The sequence below is a fragment of the Schistocerca serialis genome, chromosome 5 (genome assembly GCF_023864345.2).
Source record: "Schistocerca serialis cubense isolate TAMUIC-IGC-003099 chromosome 5, iqSchSeri2.2, whole genome shotgun sequence".
NCBI classification, from domain to species: domain Eukaryota; kingdom Metazoa; phylum Arthropoda; class Insecta; order Orthoptera; family Acrididae; genus Schistocerca; species Schistocerca serialis.
The window spans coordinates 620,916,270-620,941,148 of record NC_064642.1 but is presented as its reverse complement, the minus strand read 5'-3'; the positions used below and the strand labels follow the sequence as shown (position 1 = coordinate 620,941,148).

General features: G+C 40.8%; 1 protein-coding gene across 1 annotated transcript in view; it reads right to left on the bottom strand.

Moving 5' to 3' along the window:
• Positions 1–24,879, bottom strand: part of LOC126482141 (chondroitin sulfate proteoglycan 4) — a 660,554-nt gene that overhangs the window by 358,696 nt on the left and 276,979 nt on the right. Inside the window, exon 8 of the mRNA XM_050106118.1 lies at positions 6,347–6,544. Coding sequence (XP_049962075.1) covers positions 6,347–6,544 — 198 coding nt within the window. The remainder of the gene's footprint in view (positions 1–6,346; positions 6,545–24,879) is intronic.

Sequence of the window (24,879 nt, the reverse complement as noted above, 5' to 3'; positions counted from 1 at the left end):
GACGCTAATTTTATATTTCGGCTAGTGTAAGTAAAGAAAGCTGGTATATAGCGGCTGGAAACTACAGTTTCCATGAAGTGCCTATGATTTGTGAATGATATTGCCTTCATAGCGAATCGCAAAAAACATATGCTAAATATGCTTTCTAAATTTGAAACGAGGGAAAGAAACTAGAAAAAATTATGATAGTAATGAAATAGAAACCTAAAAGGATATCTGAAATCAGAACTGAAACAAGTAAATTACGTTTAGTGAAAAAATAACACTGTGCAACAATGAAAATGTAAACCGAATTAAAATAGCCAATTCCTGTCAATTCTAATGCGCTGATCGCGAACATCACAAAGACAATTGCCGGCCGGAGTGGCCATGCGGTTCTAGGCGCTGCAGTCTGGAACCGAGCGATCGCTACGGTCGCAGGTTCGAATCCTGCCTCGGGCATGGATGTGTGTGATGTCCTTAGGTTAGTTAGGTTTAATTAGTTCTAAGTTCTAGGCGACTGGTGACCTCAGAAATTAAGTGGCATAGTGCTCAGAGCCATTTGATTTTCGAACAAAGACAATTCTAAATTAGCTCTACTTTACATTTTACACTGTTTTACTATGTTGCGATAATTATATACGGATTTTTACGTTAAGTTTAAAATTAAATATTATAATGGTTTGTCAGAGTCATAATTACTAGTAACAATGGATTATATTATTGTCCCTGGTCTTACTTGTGTGCAATATTTTGGATATAAACATTTTGGTACCAATAATTAGTTATCTTTTTGTTTCCCTCCTCTTCAGCTTCAGTGACTTTATTAATGCATGTTATACTTTTTGTACATTTGTTTCCAGATTAACTGCCAGTTGTTCAAGTTGTTTGCTACTGAAGTGAACAAAAATGCCACGAGTTTGTGTTAACAGTGCTGACACATTTTGTTATGTGTGTGGAGAAGTGATATTTGCTTCACAAAAGCAGCAAATACTTTAATTGATTAAAAAAGCTTACAGTTGTTATTCTGGGTGCAAAATAGGTGATCAGGATAAACTCTGGGCTCCACAAGTGAGCTGCAATGCCTGTGCCAGCAACCTCAGGAATTGGCTGCATAGGAAAGGACGTTCAATGCCCTTTGCAGTGCCCATAATCTGGCGTGAGCCCACTAATCGTGTCAGTGACTGCTACTTTTGTGCGGTTCCTCCGATCAAGAAGGGAATATCTAAGAAGAAGAAGGAGGAGGAGGAGGAGAAGGAGGAGGAGGAAGAGAAGAAGAAGAAGAAGAAGAAGAAGAAGAAGAAGAAGCGGACAGTGATCTATCTTATCATTCCATCTACCATATGTCCAATTCTACATGGGCAAGGATTGCCTACACTTGAACCACCGAAAGAGTACGAGATTATTCTGATAGGGATTCGGAATGTCCTGAACCAAGTACATAACAAGATCCGGAGTTTCTTTCAAATATATCATCAACTGATGATCCACAAAAATTGTCTCAAAATAAGTTAAGTGATCTCATTAGAGATTTATAGCTCTCTAAAGCAAAGGCTGAGATTTTAGCATCAAGACTGCAGCAGCGCCATTTTCTGGAAAGCAACTGTAAATATTTTATTCTAGAACAGAAGAGAGCAACAATTCATTCCTTTTTTTATCATGCAAGACAGTCTTGTGGCATGTGTAGACATTAATGGTCTAATAAAGGCTCTGAGAATTAATTACAACCATGATGAGTGGAGACTGTTGATTCGTCAAAGTTGATCTTAAAAGCAGTGCTTTTATATATTGGTAATGAGCTTCCTTCTATTCCATTTGGGCATAGTGTGCATATGAAAGAGTCATACCAAAACATGAAAACTTTACTAGAAGCCATCAAGTATAATGACTCTCAATGGTACATTTGTCGTGACTTAATAGGGGTTGCACTACTATTAGGTATGCAATTAGGGTGTACTATATATTCATTCTTTCTCTGTGAAAGGGATTGCCGAGCTCGTGCATCTCATTACAGCAAACATCAGTGGCCCACCAAAAAATCTCTTCAACCAGGTATAAAGAACACTAAGAATGAAACTCTAGTAGACCCGAAAAAGATTCTGCTTCCGCCCTTGCACATAAAGTTTGGTCTCATGAAAAACTTTATTAAGGGAATGAAAAAAGATGGTGACGTGTTTAAGTACTTAAGGCGAAAACTGCCTTACTTAAGTGATGCCAAAGTAAAGGAGGGCATCTTTGTAGGCACACAGATTCGAGACTTTTGATGGAATCATACAAGGTGATGAAAAGCATGCATGGGAATGTTTTAGGACAGTCTGTTTACAGTTCATAGGGAACAAAGGAGCAATAAACTACAAGGAGATTGTAGACAATGTGTCATTGAAAATGCATTTCTTACGTAGTCATCTTTGACTTCTTCCCTAAATATTGTGATGCAGTAAGTGATGAACATGGGGACTGATTTCATCAAGATATTGCCACATTTGAGAAGGGGTATGCCGGAAAGTGGAGCCCTACTGTTTTAGCAGATTACTGCTGGACTGTCACAAGGGATGTTCCCGAGTATGCGCATAAACGTCAAGCCAGCGAAAACGGCCATCTTCTGAATTTATCTCTGAACAAAATATGTAATTGTATATAAAGTATATATGAACATTTAACATTTGTAATCCTTTAAATGTGCTTGTGACCAGGTGATTTATTTATTTTCTATTGTGGTTTATAGAGTTCTGGTACAAAGTATTTTCATTCATGTAATATTACCTTCAATTTTTCTTAATATTTTACTTTTGTAATTCCAGAAGGGCACTGAAATTTATCAATGTATAACACATAATTCAAGGAATTGTTCCGAATCTTTGAGCATGAATGCATATTTAGTTAGTGAGCTATTTATACAAAAAATGTATGTTACTTTAAAAAAAAACTAGAGCTAAATATATATGAAGATGATGATTTTGTATCATTTTATACTGAGTAAACGTAACTAACTTAAAATCATCCAATTTACACATTCTCACTTCAAATCTGTTGTTCATTGTAACCGTCAAATTCATCTGGAATGCATTACCGTATAGTTGTAGAAGACTGACACTCTAGACAGAGTCCACTAATGAACGATAGAAAAATGGCTATGGAGAAAAATAATGGAGTCTCCAAAGAGATCAAGCAGCAGTGTAACATCATAACAGTAATGCAAAATAGGAAAATGAGAGTTCTTCGGCTTCCATTTTGGAACAAGAACAATGTCTTGAAAGACGGATATAAGATGGACATAAAAAAAACCAATACAGGGATAATAGAAAGTATTAGAATTAAATCAGACGACACTGAGGAAATTAAATTAGAAAACGAGACATTGAACGTTAAGTTTTGCTGTTTGGGCAGAAAAATAACTGATTATGGCCAAAGTATAGAGGATATCTACATCTACATCTACATCCATACGTCGCAAGCCACCTGACCCTGTGTGGCGGAGAGTACTTTGAGTACCTCTATCGGTCCTCCCTTCTAGTCCAGTCTCTTAATGTTCGTGGAAAGAAGGATTGTCGGTATGCCTCTGTGTGGGCTCTAATCTCTCTGATTTTATCCTCATGGTCTCTTCGCGAGATATACGTAGGAGGGAGCAATATACTGCTTGACTCCTCGGTGAAGGTATGTTCTCGAAACATCAACAACAGCCCGTACCGAGCTATTGAGCGTCTCTCCTGCAGAGTCTTCCACTGTAGTTTATTTACCATCTCCGCAAAGCTTTCGCGATTACTAAATGATCCTGTAACGAAGCGCGCTGCTCTCCGTTGGATCTTCTCTATCTCTTCTATCAACCCTATCTGGTACGGATCCCACACTGCTGAGCAGCATTCAAGCAGTGGGCGAACAAGCGTACTGTAACCTACTTCCTTTCTTTTCGGATTGCATTTCCTTAGGATTCTTCCAATGAATCTCAGTCTGGCATCTGCTTTACCGACGATCAACTTTATGTGATCATTCCATTTTAAATCACTCCTAATGCGTACTCCCAGATAATTTATGGAATTAACTGCTTCCACTTGCTGACCTGCTATATTGTAGCTAAATGATAAAGGATCTTTCTTTCTACGTATTCGCAGCACATTACACTTAACTACATTGAGATTCAATTGCCATTCCCTGCACCATGCGTCAATTCGCTGCAGATCCTCCTGCATTTCAGTACAATTTTCCATTGTTACAACCTCTCGATATACCACAGCAAAAAGCCTCAGTGAACTTCCGATGTCATCCACAAGGTCATTTACGTATATTGTGAACAGCAACGGTCCCACGACACTCTCCTGCGGCACACCTGAAATCACTCTTACTTCGGAAGTCTTCTCTCCATTGAGAATGACATGCTGCGTAGACTGACAATGGTAAGAAAAGCGTTTCGAAGAAAGAGGTGTTCGCTAACATCGAGCACAGACTTAAGTTTTAGGAAGTCTTTTCTGAAAGCATTTGTACGAAATGTAGCCTTGTATGGAAGTGAAGCACAGACGATCAGCAGTATTGACAAGAAGATGCTTTAGAAACTTGGTGCTACAGAATAATGCTGAAGATTAGATGGGTAGAGCACGTAACTTAGGAGGAGGTGCTGAAAAGGAAAGAAAATAAAAGAAATTTGTCGCAGAACCTGACTAGAAGAACGAATCACTTGTTAGACACATTCTGAGACATCAAGTCATCACCAAATTAGTGTTGGAGGGAAGTAGGGGGTGTAAAAGTCGTAGAAGATCAAGTGATGAATACAGTAATCAGATTTCGAAGGATGTAAGTTGCAGCAGTTATTCAGGGATGAAGAGTCTCGCACAGGATAGAGCAGCATGGAGAACTGCATCAAACCAATCTTTGGACTGAAGACCACAGTAACAACAATCAGTTTTGCAGTTCCGTTTCATGAACTAAACGTTCAGTTTAAAAAAATATATACTTTAATCTGACTATCGTTTCAGCTTACTGAGAATACAGAGTTGTGTTTTGGTAATTTGAGATGTTTGTAGACACAGTAATCGTCAGTGTTTTTCCAGAAGAACACCAAAAGATTGATGGAAATGAATATCAACCAGGCACTGTTCTCCACCCAAAAGATTATGATGTGACTAAAGTGCATGGAAAAAGGAAGCAGTCATTTAGCAGACTAAATGCATGTTTTATATATATATATATATATATATATATATATATATATATATATATATATATATATATATATATATATTTAGAAAAAAAGCCGATGAAAGGTGGTTTCTTATAACTGGTGAGGAGTAATTTTTTTTGTCAAGGAGATGTTGTTCGAAAGCACTCCGTTACAGCCGGCCGAAGTGGCCGTGCGGTTAAAGGCGCTGCAGTCTGGAACCGCAAGACCGCTACGGTCGCAGGTTCGAATCCTGCCTCGGGCATGGATGTTTGTGATGTCCTTAGGTTAGTTAGGTTTAACTAGTTCTAAGTTCTAGGGGACTAATGACCTCAGCAGTTGAGTCCCATAGTGCTCAGAGTCATTTGAACCATTTTAGCCACTCCGTTACTTCTGGGGATACGGCTTTTCGATTCAGGAACATCATTTTTTAAAAAAAGGTGTTGGTATTTAACGTACTAACAAAGAAACCAAGTACATCACTTTAAAGTTAAAGTAAAATAATTACTGAAATGATCATTTTTATTTGGAAAACAGAATAAAAGAACTACAATTCGTGCAATATATTTGATTGCTGTATTGAATAAAACCATGTTCGCTATTCGCCTACTTACTTAAAACAAATAAACAGGAAAAGTATTAAGAGCGACCTTTCTGGTTCTATTCGCTCTTTTCTCTGGGCTGAATGCAAACACAAAGTTTTTATTTTTTTTTGTATTATAGAAGCGTGAGTTAGGTCCCAAACGTAATTATAATTTTAAAAATAGGCACAAGACCTGTAACCACGTATAAATTTGAGTTTCATATTTCTTTTAATATTATCTATTTTTTGAAACTGAAAACTGTTACGTTGCGTCCCATTTTATGGCAATTACTTATATGTTTGTAAAAACAAAAAAAAAATGTCTCAGACTTGTGTACGAGAGTAGCTCTCGAATGTTTACCGGTTCTAAAGCACAATGAAAAAAAAAAAAATCGTCTGTTGGATGGCTCGAGGGAGCAGCAAAATGACACCTTTCCCGGCGGAAGCTTCCAGACACGTATCCCCGCGCGTTTTTTTCCAGGTGTGAGAAACGAGGAGTGAGAGAGGAAGCAAGACGAGTGGGACGGGGTGGAGGTTGTGCCCGGACGACGACGGAAACGAATGCGCGCGGCGCGCCATTCATCATGCAGGCGCGGGCAATATAGTGGGCGAGGCGTGCGCCGCGGGCTGCCTACCTGGGCCAGGCGCAGCGTCTTGCCGGGCGGCAGGAAGAGCAGCGGCGGGTCGTTGACGGGCGTAACGTTGACGTGCAGCGCGAAGCGGTGGCGCCCCTGCAGGTAGCCGGGCAGCGTGAACTCGGCGTCGGGCGACAGCTCCACCTCCAGCGAGACCGCGTCCTGGTGCTGCTCCGAGCCGTCGTGCGTGTACCGCACCTGCCAGCCGCACACGGAAAGAGAAGTTACTTGCTGTCTATCCATCCACTACACAATCTGATGTAAATCACACGGACAACCCCAGGTAATTCAGAACTGACCACTAGACGTTACAAGAGGAGGACCCGTCAGTAGCGGAGATTCGTGCACCATCGGCTGGCTTACACTACCGGGCGCGTCTCCAAGCAGCAAACGTGTACAGTAAACAGGAGCTGGCTTATGTATCCATATGCACTGGAGTAGGATATCTTCTTCCTCTCTTCAGTGCTTTCTCTGCCTTTAGTACATGATGGTGGTTGTTGTAGTTCCTAGTGAAGCGAAGATATTTTGAGGAGCGCGGTACCCATTTTTAAGGTAAGTTGTTGTATTTCGGTTGGTTGATTCGGGCGAGGGGGCAAAACAGCGATTTCATCGGTCTTACCGGATTAGGGAAGGATGAGGACGGAATTCGGCCGTGCTCATTCAAAGGAAAATTTGACTGAAGCGGTTTTAGGGAAATCATGAAAAACCTAAATCGGGATGCCCGAAAGCGGGTTTGAATCTTCGTCCCCCGGAATGCGAGGCCAGTGTACTAATCACTGCGCCACCTCGCTCGCTGCTATATTTTGGTTACCTGTGTTGTGTAAGGAATGACATCTACCAACGTTTCATGATAATTTCTATAGAAGAACGTACAATACTGGAGTTCGTCCTGGAGTACAAGCCACCACCTTGTCTTTCAGTATCGTTCAGAAGTAATTTAAATTTTTTAATTGTATTTTCTACTTTTTACTTCTTTTAAGACTGGAATGGAAGAATATGAGGAAAAGTAAGAGGTAAATGGAATAAGGAGTGCATGAAAATGGCAGCGAGCGAGGGTGGCTGCTGAAGCGTTTTCAACGATTAGAAAAGAAGATCGCGACTAAAGAGAGAATATAAAAGCAGAAAAAGTAAAGACTGAAGGACAGTAGAAGAAAGATGTACTTCAGTCGCGTGTTCCAAAATAAAATAAACACACAGAGGGTGCCCATAGACAGTCAATTACATTGTGGCGAAGTAAACGGGCAATAATGGGTCGGGTCAACAGAAGAAACTGAAAAGCGCACTCTGTTTTCGGAGTCATTTGAAGAACACTGGGTTCTGTGAACCTAGTTTAGAATCGGACCGTTTCTTGGATGTGTGGATCAGCAGAATATATTTTATTGGATGTCTCTGTAAAACAGTGATCTGAACATCGGCGAACTAAGCTGAAATCGTAACAATACATACCCATGGTTATGTGTTCTATTATTATTCAGTAAGTGCCAGTGCACATCGCTAACAATCAATATTATCACAGAAAGACAATGGCCGATACTGCGAGGCACTTTCTACGAACGTTATATTGGTAATAGTCTTATTTTCGGTTTAATTAACTAATATAGATATCAAATAATCACTACATTGTGCTATTCATAGAACATGTATTGGGGCAACAAAATAATGTATTAATATTCCGATTAACCACGACAGTTTTATAGTAAAGTCTAAAGACTTAAGCTGGCCAATACTGCACGACTTTCCCCTATAAAGGAAGGCGAGCAATATTGTCAGTAGGAAGGAGTTACAGCAGAATGAGACCGCAGTGGTCTAGTCATTGAATATAAACTGAGTAACAAATCCATCGAGGAGTCGACCATTGGCGAAGTGACTGTAATGGTAACGCGAGGGAACAACCACAGCTAACAGAACGAGATTTTGCCGGCCGATGTGGCTGAGCGGTTCTAGGCGCTTCAGTCTGGAATCGCGCGACCGCCACAGTCGCAGGTTCGAATCCTGCCTCGGGCATGGATGTGTGTGATGTCCTTAGGTTAGTTAGGTTTAAGTAGTTCTAAGTTCTTGGGGACTGATGACGTCAGATGTTAAGTCCAATAGTGCTCAGAGCTATTTTTGAGAACGACATTTTCACTTTGCAGCGAAGTGTGTGCTGGTATGAAACTTCCCGGCAAATTAAAACTGTGTGCCGGACCGAGACTCGAACTCGGGACCTTTGCCTTTTGCGGGCAAGTGCTCTACCAAATGAGCAACCCTAGCACGACTCACGCCCCGTCCTCACAGCCTTACTTCTGCCAGTACCTCGTCTTCTACCTTCCAAACTTTACAGAAGCTCTCCTGCGAACCTAGCAGAACTAGCACTCCTGAAAGAAAGGATATTGCGGAGACATGGCTTAGCCACAGCCTGGGGGATGTTTCCAGAATGAGATTTTTAGTCTGCAGCAGAGTTTGCGCTGGTTTGAAACTTCCTGGAAGATTAAAACTCTGTGCCGGAATGAGACTCGAACTCGGGACCTTTGCCTTTTGCGGGCAAGTGCTCTACCAGCCGAGCTACCCAAGCATGAAAGGATCTCCTTTCTTTCAGGAGTGCTAGTTCTGCTAGGTTCGCAGGAGAGCTTCTGTAAAGTTTGGAAGGTAGGAGACGAGGTACTGGCAGAAGTAAAGCTGTGAGGCCGGGGCGTGAGTCGTGCTTGAATGGCTCACTTGGTAGAGCACTTGCGCGCGAAAGACAAAGGTTCCGAGTTCGAGTCTCGGTCCGGCACACAGTTTTAATCTGCCAGGAAGTTTAACCACAACTAAATCAAGAGCAGGTGCACCTCATGTACTGACGGTCAGGGATCGTCGAGCATAGCAGGGGCGTTCCTAAACAGTGCTCATCAAACTGTGGCCAGCGAGTGACATGCAGCTCGAATCAAGAATTCGTGTGACCCGCAGTTCTCATCCGAATGTTAAAATAATATGCATCTAGCAACTAACAACCGAAGTCAAACACGTCAACTAACGTGAAGAGCTCCTTAATAGTGTAGTTTTTCTGCTGAGTAAGAAATAAAACTACCGAGACAGTAAAAATGTGCTTAATTTTAATTGAAATTGGTAAATTCGGCTGTGGAATGAGTACAGTTGGGCGCTTACCTCAGAGGCAGAGAGTTAAGCAGGGTGGCGCCTGACCACTGCAAGGTTAAAGCCTACAGGATGTGAGAGGGGCTACGCTTTGTTGTTTGTCTTTCAGGTCTGATAATTCACGAAGTTGCGCAACTAGTACCGATTAGCTTATATGGTATAAATTTCGACACGGAAGTAAAATGGGTTCGTGTATTCGCATTACAGAGATGGTAATTATCAAATGTGGTACCGTACTTACTTGTAACAAAGAACATTAAATTAATTAAGGCTGCTGTAATACAACGCAGTCAGTTCAAGAAAACTGGAATTTAAATAATTTATCAAACCATTGTGATCGTGTTTCATATTCAGTTCTGTATTTAAATATGAGTACAGATACTACTCTGCTGAGCCAAAGAAACTAACACACCTGAATAATATCGTTTAATGCCCCCGCCATCAAGCAGAAGCCCCGCAACACTTCGTGAGATGGACTCGACTAATGACTGAAGTACTGCTGGAGGGAATTGATACCACGAATGCTGCAGGTCTGTCCATAAATCCGTAAGAGTACGACGGGGTGGAGATCTCTTCTGAACAGCATCGCACTTATGCTCAGTAATGTTCATGTCTGGGGAGTCTGGTGGCCAGCGGAAATTTTTAAACTCAGGAATGTGTTCCTGAAGCCATTCTGTAGCAATTGTAGACGTGTGAGGCGTCGCACTGTCGTGATGGAATGGAATTGCCCAAGTCCACCGAAATCCCCAATGGACATGAAAGGATGCAGGTGATCACAGAGGACGCTTACGTACGCGTCACCTGTAAGAGTCGTATCGAGACGTATCAGGATCCCATACCAGTCCAACTACACACGTCCCACACCATTACAGAGCCTCCACCAACATGAACAGTCCCCTGCTCACATGCAGAGCCCATGGATTCATGAGGTTGTCTCCATACCGTACACGTCAATCGGCTCGATACAATTTGAAACGAGACTCGTCCGACCAGGCAACATGTATCCAGTCATCAACAGACCAATGTCGGTGTTGGGTCGCATGCAAGGCGTAAAGCTTTATGTCGTGCAGTCATCAACGGTACACGAGTGGGCCTTCGGACCCGAAAGCATATACAGATGATATTTCGTTGAATGGTTCGCATGCTGACACTTGTTGATGGCCCAGCACTGAAATGTGCAGCAATTTGCGGAAGAAGCTGCACTTCTGACATTCACTGTACACTCGTGAAATGGTCGTACGGGAAAATCCCCACTTCAACGCTACCTCGGAGAGGCTGTGTCCCATCGCTCGTGTTTCGACTATAGCACTACGTTCAGACTCCCTTAAATCTTGGTAACCTGTCATTGTAGCAGCAGTATCCGATCTAACAAGTGCGCCAGGCACTTATATAGGCGTTGCCGACCCACAGCGCCGTGTTCTGCCTTTTCACATCTCTCTGTATTTGAATATGCATATCTATATCAGTTTCCTTGGCACTTCGGTGTGTTATTAATCAAAGTCGTCCGCACACATACTAAAACAAACAACATCTCTCCTCGCTACAGTAGTCTTAGAACCGATGGATCAGTATGGCTGGCAGTAATCTGGAAAAGGCCTCAGTTAGAGGCAGAGTGTTCCGATTGGTCTCGATATGATGTGATCACCACTTATGTCCGCCCCGATAGCTGAATGGTTAACGTGACAGATTGTGGTGCTACGGGCCCAGATTCGATTCCAGGCTGGATTCGGGATTTTCTCCGCTCAGGGACTGGTCTTGTGTTGTCTTCACCATCATTTTATCCCCATCCGGCGCGCAGGTCGCCCAATGTGGCGTCGAATGTAACAAGACCTGCACCAAGGCGGCAGGACCCGTCCCGCAAGAGGCCTCCCTGCCAATGATGCCAAACGCTCATTTCCCGTCAACTTATGGCGCTTTATTATAGCTAGTCAATTATGAACTGACGTTACACGGACATATGTATATAAGTTATCAATTAGTAATAAGATTGATACATATGCTGTCCAAAGGGTCGCCTCACAATGTCAGTACTGGCTATTGAGCAAAACCTTTTTAGGAGCACTGTGCTAAAATATCTCATGAAATCAGCGGAGGAATTTACTCGGAGTTTCTAACTGCTACCACCAGTCCATTGAGCCCCATGGCAATGCATAGGTAGTTAAAAATGAATGGGGTACATTGATCGATCAACTCCCTATAAGCGACACATTACTGCGGTCACTGGTAAGCTACGCTTGAGATATTGTAAGGGGTGACGTCACTAGTCAGTGGATGACTGTAAACGAGTGTTGCGTAATGATAAATCACCTTATGCCCTGTGGCAGACCGATGGAAGGGTTTGGTTTTGGCGAAAGCCTGGAGACCGTTACTTGCCACCATGTGTAGAGGATACAGAGGATGTGTTGTTGCTTTATGGTGGCGTATTTGCCCTTAGGTTGTCATTCTCTTGGTGTTCCTGAGAAAATACTAAATGCGGGAGGATATGAACACATTTTACAGTAGAGAAGCAGTTACATGACGATCACTTTATCTTTATGACAATGCACTCTGTCATAAGTCAGCATCTGTGGGAAATAATTTGTGGACAACAACATTCTTGGAAAGGAGCGGTCTGTCCAAATTCCGACCCGAAAGCTGTAGCACACCTCTCTAATGAGATACTATGTCGGCTTCCTTTTATATCCCACGGTCCAACATTATTACCGTATCTGCTTCCGCTCTTGGGGAAGGATGTGCTTCCAAACTTCGACAGACATTGACACCTCACTGAAACTGTCCCCATTGGAGTTCATGACAAAGGCGAAGGCTGCATGCACTCCTTATTAATGTTCACTTATAGGTGACCAGATACTCTCCATCAGGGAAGATACACCGTTAGAATCTACGTTTACAGTTATACATTGTAAATTTATTACTTTATCCATGATCTCCATTATTTTATAACTGATGCTCCGAACTAGATTGAGCGCTCCAGAAATGGACTGCGTCCACGAACCTATATCTCGATTAAAACAACAAAATGAGATGCAGTCGAGCACCGAAGAGGCTGATGTGTTCGATTTGTCTTGGGCAGCTTGCACAATATGACTACAGGAACAATGGTTGTACTCTTCAGTTCTGGACACGTTTTCAAGCTCCCTGTCAACGAGCAGTTTTGGGTTTGCTTTGGGGGATGGTTGCGTCCTTCAGGAACATACGGAACACCTCTACGGAGAAGAGAACCGGCCTGCCGGTGATTTAGGCGGAACTTGGTTACGGTTTAACACAGGACTGACCACGGTGTGCCAAACCACATGCGAGGTGGTTGTACGGGTCTACCTCCGTTAAGCTCCGTCCCGCTGGGAAGTACCAGGTACCCCGCAACATTTGAGTCACTATTGCGGTGTCGCATTTTTCAGTCGGCACAACTGACTTGAGTTTGGCAGAATCGTGGTGTCAGCGCTGTTTACTCTTCGCTATTTGATTGTGGTATGAAGGGCTTTCACATGTCCAGTGGCAATTTGCACAGAAAGAGGCAGTTAAGTGAACTATCGTCACAGGTATATAAAGTGAATGGGAGCAACGGAAGGGAGGGACAAGGACTCTCAATATCTATTATGCAGTCGTTTAAGCGACGAGTACTGAAAATTTGTTGTGAAGCGACATTAGAACACCATGTAGAAAGAATTTAAAAATTTAGTTGACAGTGAAACAGCAAAAAAAATTACAAATCAGGATAGCCGTAAGGTGAGCAAAACAACTATTCTTCCGAATGTTGTTGTTATTAATGTGCGATTTCACTCACTTTGGTGACCAGAGAATTAGATATTATTGTCACATACCCAATTTTTAGAGGTGTATTGGACTTGATATTCTCTAACTGTAATTGTCACAGAATTTTTAGCAGTTTCCTTACACCAATTCAAACCAGCGCTGGGAACATACGCAGAATCAGATCTGTATTATCTTTGTGCTACTTCTCTGACAAAACTGCCTTAGCTTCATCATTCAATAGTATTTGATCTTCTATTGGAAGAGAGGTAATTAGAGACTGCAGCCTTCGATGTGGGATGTTTACGTAATAAGACAGAAAAGGATACGTACTGAAGTTTGATCACCCTTGTACCTTCTGATCGAGCATGCTAAAGCGACCCAACGTAATTTCAATTGAAATCATCAGAGAAAACAACTGAAGTAAATTAAGTCCAGATAATACTGTGTAACGCTTGGTTCTGCAAACACAGATTCTTTTCCAGTTCCGCTCAGCTCGAGAAATGAGGTTGTAAGACAGGATATCGATACTTAATTATATAAAAGAAGAGTTATCAGCTAAGAGGAAACTACACTGTGATCATCTGCCTTTTAACTTTTTCAGAACACTTGCATTGTCCATTTGAATTCGTCATAGAATTGAGGACGATGTCACTTAACTAACTAGTCCTCCCTTGATATCTTCTTCTTCTTACAGGAATTCCCTTTCAGGAGAGCTGTGGAAATTTATAAGCTCGTAATAAATGCGATAGAAGTAGTCGCCGAAATAAAAGCGAGTTCCCCTTCCAAGAGATACAAAAGGTCTATCTAGAGAAATATTTCAAAAACCTCTTACACTGTTATTAAGGTTTCTGATAAGTCTTTGAACAACTTCGAGAGCTCTCTTTCTGCTCGACTGCAAGACAAATGTACATATTTATTGAGTGAACTGGATGAAGCGGTGAAAAGAGGAAGAAGTATTGTTTTCTTGATACTGATGAGCCTTTCGCAGTGATCGGTCGGCAGACTTATGACGCTCGTATCTGCAACTATCAGAGAAAATACTTTAAGACCGAACCATAATGACAGATACATCACAGTAACGCCAATAAAATGGCTCTGAGCACTATGGGACTTAACATCTGAGTTCATCAGTCCCCTAGAACATAGGACTACTCAAACCTAAGGACATCACACACATCCATACCCGAGGCAAGATTCGAACCTGGGACCGCAACGTCACGCGCTTCCAGACTGTAGTACCTAGAACCGCTCGGCCACATCACCCGGCACCGCGGCCGGCCAGTAACGTTAACATAGGTATTAAAATATTTAACCCCACTTTTTGATGAATATCGTAAATAGAACTGAGATCCTGAACGTTCAGTCGAATCTATAAAAGTAGTCTACGTCAGAATTCTATTTACGGGAAAAATTCGTATCTTGTAGATTGACAGTATTGTTACAGCCAGTGACTGTTGTGCTTTTCTCGATAATCAAAATATATTTTATGTTCTATACGACTATGTTCAAACATATAGCCATTACCAAAGTATTAACCAACTTTTTTTTAACTAACTTCTCCGTGGGAAGCGACGTAAGAGAATAGTTTTTTGCTGTGATAACATTCTCAGAAACTGGGTTAAATAAAATACAAACACGTCTTACAAATGCGTTGGCTCTGTGCTAAAGACAATACGTTCTATATGAAATGGCGTACGGCTATTGATCTTGCAGATATGTCACAAAGAATGTCCTAGTGGAGAGATATGTCGAGGACAATTGTTTATATTAATTTGGAAACGTAGAATTGTTTTCAGTTGATGGTTTGTGTCGTGGAGTTATCTTGAAACCCTCTCCAATGACGAACATAGCAGTGTATATCTTCTAGGCTAATATAAAAATTTCGAGAAACGAGTCTTCAAAACCGAACCACAGCCTTAGAAACATCAGCTAGCAACCCATCACAGCAATCGCGGAGCTGCTGCCATCAATTCGACAAATACAGCATTTTTACAGTCTGCTTCTCCTCTTGTTAACAGCACGACGTTTCTCAAACGACTACACACAGCGGTATATATGCTCCGGAAACAACCTTGCCGCTATGGTAAAATGGTTCCCGTCAGATCACCGATGTTAAGCGTTATCGGTCTAGGGTAGCACTTCGATGGGTGACCGACAGGGTCTGCCGATCGTTGTTGGCACGCGAGGTGCACTCATAGCTTGTGAGGCCAATTGAGGTGCCACTTGATTGTGATGTAGCCGTTTCGGTCACAAAAACTGCAACTATCGCGAGAGCGGTGTGCTGACCACTTGTTCCTCAATATTAGCACCCATTGACGCCTATGGGCTGAGGATGAGATGGCTGTCCATCGGTACCGTTGGGTCTCAAGGCCTGTTTAGACAGAATTTGAGTTTGAGATGTGCACTGGCGGTCACACGCATAGTACCATTACGCTAAGTAACTTCACTGCAGTCGTCGAAAAACTATCTATCGGTGGACATTCTTTTCGCGAAACGCTATTAGAAAGTTTAGACAACTGACATTTGCTATAGACTGCAGAACAATTCTATTGCTGCAGACATACGTCCCGCGTGAGGACGGCGAAGAGAAAATAAGAGAAATTAGGGCTCGTACGGAGGCATATAGATAGCTGTCTTTCCCACGCTCCATTTGCGACGAAGGAGAATGACTAGTTGTGGTTCAAAGTACCTCATGCAGACTACGGTGATCTGCAGATTATGTATGTAGGTAGATGTAGCTGTAGAGCCGGATTAACTCTCTATACTGTACAGGGTGGTTCATTGTTAGTGACCGGGCAAAATATCACACGAAATAAGCATCAAACGAAAAAACTAGAAAGAACGAAACTCGTCTAGCTTGAAGGGGGAAACCAGACTTCGCTGTGGTTAGTCCGCTAGATGGCGCTGCCATACGTGAAACGGATAACAATTGCCTTTCTTTAAATAGGAACCCCCTTTTTATTACATACCCGTGTAGTACGTAAAGAAACATGAATGTTTTAGTTGGACTGCTATTTTCGCTTTGTGATAGACGGCACTGCAATAGTCACAAACGTGTAACTACGTGGTATCACGTAACATTCCGCCAGTGCGGACGGTACTTGCTTCGTGATACATTACCCGTGTTAAAATGGACCATTTACCAATTGCGGAAAAGGTCGACATTGTGTTTACGTATGGCTATTGTGATCAAAATTCCCAACGGGCGTGTGCTATGTATGCTGCTCGGTATACTGGACGACGTCATCCAAGTGTCCGGACCGTTCGCCGGATAGTTAAGTTGTTTAAGGAAACAGGAAGTGTTGAGCCACATGTGAACCGTCTACCACGACCTGCAACAAATGATGATGCCCAAGTAGGTGTTTTAGCTGCTGTCGTGGTTAATCCGTAGCAGAGAAATTGTGCGAGAATCGAGAATCTCAAAAACGTCGGTAATGAGAATGCTACATCAACATCGATTGCACCCGTACCATATTTCTATGCACCAGGAATTACATGGCGACGACTTTGAACGTCGTGTACAGTTCTACCACTGGGCACAAGAGAAGTTTCGGGACGATGACAGATTTTTTGCACTCGTTCTATTTAGCGACGAAGCGTGTTTCACCAACAGCGGTAACGTAAACTGGCATAATATGCACTATTGGGCAACGGGAAATCCACGATGGCTACGACAAGTGGAACATCACCAAACTTCGCGGGTTAATGTATGATGCGGCATTATGGGAGGAAGGATAATTGGCCCCCATTTTATCGATGGCAATCTAAATGTTGTCATGTATGCTGAAACACGTATGTTGTGTGGCGGCGATGGCGAGGCATTGCAGAGTCTCTGACCAGAGAGCCTTTTATCGTGGCTAGTCTGCGCTTGACCGCGCGAGAGTTGCGAGCGGTACTCTGTCAGTAGTCGTCGTGCAGTACAGTTGCGAGCTGTAGTCAGTGGGCAGTCTGTCAGTAGCAGTAGGGCAGAGCAGTATGTCGGTAGTAGCAGCCCAGTGCAGTTGTGTGTGAGGAGTCGGCGGGCGTCGACATGGCACTGTGGTCAAGATTCAGGATGAAGTATATTATTTTTTAAATGCGCTCAGCTAATAATGTAAATTAACTGTAACTAATTTGTGCAACAATCGCCCCAATAATAATTTTGGCTTTCAAAGTAATATTTTTAACAAAAGAACTATTTAATTGAACGAACGATTTCCTTCCATTTCCTTTAAGGAAAAGTTTCAATTAAATTAAAAAAAAATATATATATAAAAATAATACTTGCAATCCATTTCCTCCAAGCCGTGGCCAACAATAAGAGCAGATCTTTGACATGCAGTTATACTGAGGTAAGAAATTAATTCTGATTTTTGCACAGGGCCAAAGACCGATATTTTGGTTTAATTGAGTTTACATTGTCACTGAAGTCTCATTAGCATTGAATTGTTTTTCATTATTTTCGTGACAGCTTACACCTTGAGTCAGATTGCGATTCTCATTTTTATTGTCATTAAATTTATTTGCTGGGAGCTTACGTTAGGTTGTATTCTTGTTAACATTCAACCATTGTGTTTCAAAATTTCTCTGGGGAGCTTACACTTAGCTCAATGTGCAGTAGCATTCTTAAATAATATCCTTATAAATTACGGTGGGGAGGTTACACTTGGCGACACCCAGTCCAGGATCGTATTTCGTTGAGAGTCTTTTGAAAAACAGTCAGATATCTGCTCTTATTTGCTTAGATATAATTAGGATTTGGCGCAACGCTTTTACTAATCTTGTGACTTTCTTTCTACAGGTCAACGGCAATTCGTTGCTCTGTTGTATTTGTGTGTTGCGTTTGCATTGTGCTTATTTGTTTTGTGAATAATTGACTATTGTAAAAATGCCGCGAAAGACTGTGAATAGTGTATCGCGAGGTATTATGAATGAAACTACCGACTCAAACAACTTTACCCATAGGACATGTGACACGCAGTGCAATGATAACAATCCTGCGTTTACTAACAATCAGTGCATTCCAACCACTAATGATGACTTTTGTCTTAATGATGAACAAATGAACTCGGTTATGTCCTCTGTTGATTTGACGACAACCGATGACGCGGGACGCTCTATTGTAATGAGCGCTGCCCAGCCTAACACAACCGGTTTACTAAATTTACGTGATGAACACACAAATTTGTCTAATGAAAATGAACAGGATACACAAAGTACGATGGATTTATTTAATTCCGAAATAGTGTCTGACAGTGTACATCCGACTGATAATCCTTTTTGTAAATTGCAGAATGACCAAATGGTCACACAAAGCGCGACAATTGCAGGTACACCACTAAACAGCACTGAGAATAGAAATGCTAATTTTGGCTCGGATCAAATTATGGCACTATTGCTGCAACGAGTTAACCAAATTATTGAAAAACAAGGCAACCTTAGTGAGAGTAACAAACAAGATAAAGAAAAACTCAAACAACACTTAAATGAAAAATTAGACGACAATTCCAGACAGTTAAATGAAAAATTAGACGACAATTCCAGACAGTTAAATGAAAAATTAGACGACAATTCCAGACAGCTTAGTGAACAAATTAGAGCCGTTGCCGCGCAGTGCCATGACACTAAGGAACAGTTGCGCGTGGAAATTGAGGCTTGTTCAAGAAAAAGTAGCGAAGAAATTAGGTCTGTTGCTCAGGAATTAAGGGAAATGCAAACAGCCGCAACAGAAACACTTAGAGACGAAATTAACGGAGTCGCTAAACAATGCTCTGAAAAAGCTACACAATTACGGGACGAGTTTAAAGCAATGACGGTAGAACTTTCGCGCACAATGGATGAAAAGATAGACGCGAAATTCGAGCAACACAACTCTCAAATTAACGAACGTCTTAGTGTTCACATACAAAACAGTGATACGCGTTTCCGTAAATTTATTCAGGATCAAAATAAAGTAAAACGTCAGGTAATGGAAACAATCACTGCACAGAGACAGGAAGACAAACGTAAAATGTTTGCGAAGGCAAAAGCATATGTAGACAACAATATTGCTACAGTATCGGACAAAATTAATACCATCGAACAGTTGAACACTGAATTACGTGATGAGATTTCTGACCTTCAATCGAAAACAGACACATACACAACAGATTTTCAAACAGTGACCGACAGACTCGAACAATTATAACTAACACAGGATTCAGATGTCGTCAAAACTGACGTTAAAAAACTGAATGAAACTACGCGTAAATTGCAAAAACAGATTAATGCCTCTGAAACTAAAACTGATGAGCAGGTAAAAATACTGACTGAAAAATATGATGAATTGGCCAGTCGTATTGACGTTATAGAAAGTAGTAATGACAACAAATCAGACGATACTTCACCGGTTTCATTTAACCAAACACCTGAATTTCAAAATCTACAGCAGACAATTAATGAGATCGATTCAGCTAACAACACGTTACGTAGGAAGTTGTCAAGTTTACAACAAGAAGTAACAGAAATGAAAAGTATTTCAGTTAATAACACATCACAGCAGACGCCACTTTACGAACATTTGTCAGACTTACGCAGTGCGTATAATTTGAGCAATTTACAGCAACTACGCGACTTAAAATCCGAAAAGCCACGCGACTTAAAATCTGAAAAGCTACGCAACTTGAAATCCGAAATGACACAGACGAACAGATTCACACACAAACCTGAACGTGTTATCAAATTCAGTGACGAGAACGTTGATTATAAGCAATTTGCATTTGTAAGAAAATGTAAGGAATTTAATAATGGCAGAACACAGATACACGATTTGCACTGTATACGACAATTTATTTTTGTACTTTCACCGCTATTACCTGTAATGGAGAAACTAGCTTTGAACCTGAGGCGACAATTTGCTACTGTATTTTCATCAGCATTACCTATTATGCAGAAACTGGAATTAGCAAGAATACAGCGATTTACTTTTGGAATTTTACCGCTATTGCTTGCAACGCAAAAGCTAAAATTTATTTGCAGTGCGTAAAAAGACCTCAGGGGATTCATTACGCTTTAATGAATATGTGCCGTAGCGTGCATAGGGCCCCGAGCTGTAGTAGTGCTATTTCATCTTTAGTTTTCTGCACTGCTGCCTTCTCTTCTACTATCCTTTATATCTATCAAAACAGCTCTTTAACTATTGCTCTATCTAGAATTAAGAAAAATGACTAAAGAAAACCCGATATGACAAATTTTACCGAAAGTGACAATTTTCATTAGGCACTCCAGAACTACCACGAGAATATTAATAACAGGTAAAAATCGTAATCATCAGTATGTGTAAAATTAACAGCAAACGCATTTTTTGGTAACAATAGACGTTTTTCACTACAACAGCATGAAAGTCAGCCACTTAGCATACCTAACCAACAATGCAGTCTACAAGGTCAACTAAACTTTAATGTTTCGCCGCGTGGACGTATAGTCCCTGGTCCAACAAATAGTAACGCACGACAGCAAAGGAAACAACCACATACAGAGAAGACAGTATTTCAATTCTTATCGCAATACACCGTATAGGAATGACTATTACGACAGACATAAAAATAATGAGAACAATTTTCAGCGTACATCTAACAACAGTCGGACATACCAACAGCAAAATTTTACACAAGAACCTATTCTCATGAATGAACCCGACAGTAGGTATCATCCAGAGCGTAATACGTCTGGAAGAAGTAATAGAACTGTTCAAATAGTAGAAATGCCACAACATCCAGCTGAAAATAGTAACACATCAGATAGAATCTGACTAGATACTGTACATGTCGCATCTTCCAATAATACAAGCACTACTTTATACACGCAAAATGTTGTTCACGAAAATGTAATTACTTTTGACGATATCAGAGACACGCTCTTGCAGGAAAGACCAGTTGTTCAAAAAACCATTTCACATCCTGTCATCGAAATTAAAATTGGTTCATCGAAATTTTCAGCAGTAATTGACTCTGGTTCACCTATGTCAGTAATAAATGAAGAAACCTTTAACGAGTGTAACAAAGAGAATACCTATCCGACATTACCTTTAGGCAAAAGAAAAGTGGAAGGAGCGGTACCGAGTAAACGAGTAGACGTTAAATTACAGACGCATTTATCATTCTGTATTGGAGGTCATACTTTCCACTCAAATTTTTGGATTGTTCCTTTATTGACAACAGACGTTATTTTAGGTACGAATTTTCTGGTACAACACGACGCAGTTATTGATTTTCAGAATTCTTATTTAATGTTGAAGGATGAAAATATACAATTTGCTATAGAATTTCAGCACTCACTATCTGCGGAAGAGCAAACAATTAATCGCACAGAGGTCATTTCCGTGTCACGTAACATAGACTGTAATCCCACATTGTTCACGGATACGTATGTACACAACTATAACACTCCAGACGAAGCTGACTACGTCGTAATACAGATGATTTCTGATAAGGTTAAAGAGAGCAGTGCAAATACAGACGACGAACGCACGCAGTTACACAAAATTCTTTTACAGCAAGCTCCAGTTTTTGACAATGTTCCTGGTACTATGTCCGGCTTTATGTATGAATTTCAAGTCAAACAGCACGACACATTTAAAGCAAAGCATTATCCCATTCCATATATTCACAGAGAACAGGTTAAAAAAGAATTGCAGGATATGCTTGACCAAGGAATTATTGAACCGGCAGTTAGTCCGTACATAAACCCGCTACATATTGTTAAGAAAAGAGATGGCTCACTTCGCCTCGTACTTGATTCACGTCATATTAATGACATTATTATTAATGAAACAGATCGACCACAGACTTTAGAGGAACTTCTACAGAAACTTCATGGTACGGCTATTTATTCTACACTAGATTTGAAATCGGGATTTTGGCAAATTCAACTTCATCCGAATTGCAGAAAGTATACAGCTTTTCTCTGTTTTGGCGACTGTTATCAATTTTGCAAATTACCATTCGGCTTAACTATTTCTTCAGCAGCTTTTATTCGCGGTTTGAACACAATACTTCCGACAGAACTTAAAGACAGAATTACGACGTACGTAGACGACATTCTTATTGCAGAAGCTAACTGGTCTGAACACAATGTGATTTTAGAACAACTGTTGCAAACTTTTCATGCACAAGGACTCACAGTTAACCTCAGTAAATCGCATTTTGGCAAAACTTCTATAAAATTTCTTGGACACGTAATTTCAGCAGAAGGCATTGCGCCAGATACGGAAAAACTTCAAGCTCTACGTGACATTACTATTCCTACAACGAAAAAGCAATTACGCAGTTTTTTGGGCTTAATTAGCTTTTTTCGTAAATTTATTCATCACTCTGCTTTAGACACGCCTAGATTATGCCAATTAACAGGTAAAAACAGTATTTGGTCTTGGGATAAGCAAGCACATTCTGAATTTGTGAACCTGAAACATGCTTTGTTGAATGCTCCACTTTTGTCGCACCCAGATCTTACTAGAAATTTTTCCATTGCCACCGACAGTTCCAACACCGCTTTAGGCGTACATATTTTCCAGGAAATTGAAGAAGATGGCTCTACAGTAATCAAAAACATCGCATTTGCAAGCCGTATTTTGTCACATGCTGAACGAAATTACTCCGTTACAGAATTGGAAACATTATGTGTTGTATGGGCTTTCACGAGATTTCGGCACTTTCTTTATGGCAGACATACCACCGTCTGCACAGACCACAGAGCGATACAATTTTTACTTTCGGCTAAATTCACTCACGACAGATTAAGCAGATGGAAACTTTATTTACAGGAATTTAATTTTACAATAGTTCACATTCCCGGTACACAAAATGTTATAGCAGACGCACTATCGCGTTCTCTGAGCAACAATCAACAAGACGTAGCAACCAACTTCTGCAAAGCAAATTTCAGTGTCATGTACATTCAACAAGTTGCATTTGAAAATTTTGTTTCGTCGTCATTACAGGACATAGCACAAGAACAAAATAAAGACAACGTGTGGAAAGAAATTAAACACCTTTGGCAAGATAGGAATAATGTTACGATTAGAAACCATTACACTGTACGCAATGACATTCTGTTTCGCCGCTCTCATCCTGACAGCAACAACTGGTTATTATGCATTCCTGACGAACTGGTTAACAAATTAATCTGGTACACTCATTTAAGTTACGCACATTACGGAGCAGGAAAATGTTTTCTTATACTGAGACAGAACTGTTATTTTACCAATATGGAGAAACGTTTACGACGAGTTTTAGCGTCATGTAAAATTTGCCAAAAAGCTAAGTCAGACACCACTTCACATATTCCTCCTTTATATCCCATTGTACCTGTTAAATTAAGACACAAGGCCGCTGTAGACATTTTTGGTCCAATTCCGAGAACTAACAGAGGTTTTTGCTACATATTTGTCGCTGTTGAGCTCACTTCAAAATTTGTTACTTTCACTCCGTTACGCAAAGCTACTGCTAAAGCCGTTTCGAAAGCATTTGTAAAACATTTTCTATTTCATGTAGGGCATGTGATGAAAGTAATTTCCGATAATGGATCACAATTTCGTTCTGCTATATGGACACGTATGTTACGAGCTAGAAAAATTTCTCCGATTTATATATCCAAGTACCATGCTTCTTCGAACCCCTGTGAAAGATTAATGAAAGAAATTGGTAAACTGTGTGGAATATACTGCCACAAAAGACACATTGATTGGGACACACACATATTCTCATTCCAAGATGTAATTAATTCCATTCCAAATGAATCCACTATGCTATCTCCGTCTGTTATACTGAAAAACGTTGAACCACCAAACAAAATTAAAGAATTAGTAAACTTCCCTACCTGTCGTCGACTAAGACACCACGAAATAATTGACATTGCGCTGAACAACATCAAACGTGCCGCAGAGCGCCGGAGAAGACAGCAAAAACAGGTTTGTACACGCCGCGACTTTCACATTGGACAGAAGATATTAGTGCGTACACACTATTTATCCAACAAAATAAAAGGTAGGTTTAGTAAATTTGAACTTCTATACGCAGGACCATATCGGATTCGCAGCATTCCTCATCCCAATGTGGTACACGTCGAAACTTTGAGAACCAGAAAATCGAAAGGCAACCACCATTGGTCAAATATTAAACCCTTTATTGAATGAAACCACTTTATGATGTAACATGCTATGATGCCATTTACTAATCTTTATGACCACTTATGCAATTATATTCACATGACTAATTACTGATGATTATCGTATTTTTTCTTGGCAAGTGCCCGGCAAGGTAAGGTTAGCAGGTCGCTTTTCTTGTCGTTACACATCAGACCGTGCACATTTTCCATTTTTTGTTGTTGTGTGTATGATTGTATTCCAGTTTTGTTTGTATGCACTGTGAAATAGTTAAGATATAACACACACCAGTTGACTTTGACATTTTTGTTGCCCTATGACATCTCAAGATCGTGACTGTTTTACGTTTTTTTTGCTGCTGCATTGTATTATTCTGTGTACATTTTTGCATCTGAACACTGTCAATGTCTTTGACATATTACGTTTTCTGTCATGTTATGCTGTATGGTTAATTATGTCACCATAAACCAGTCATTATTTAGTGAGTATATGATTTAAATGCAAGACATTAATCTTTGTTCATCAATTTCAGAAAGAAATGATGCGTGTA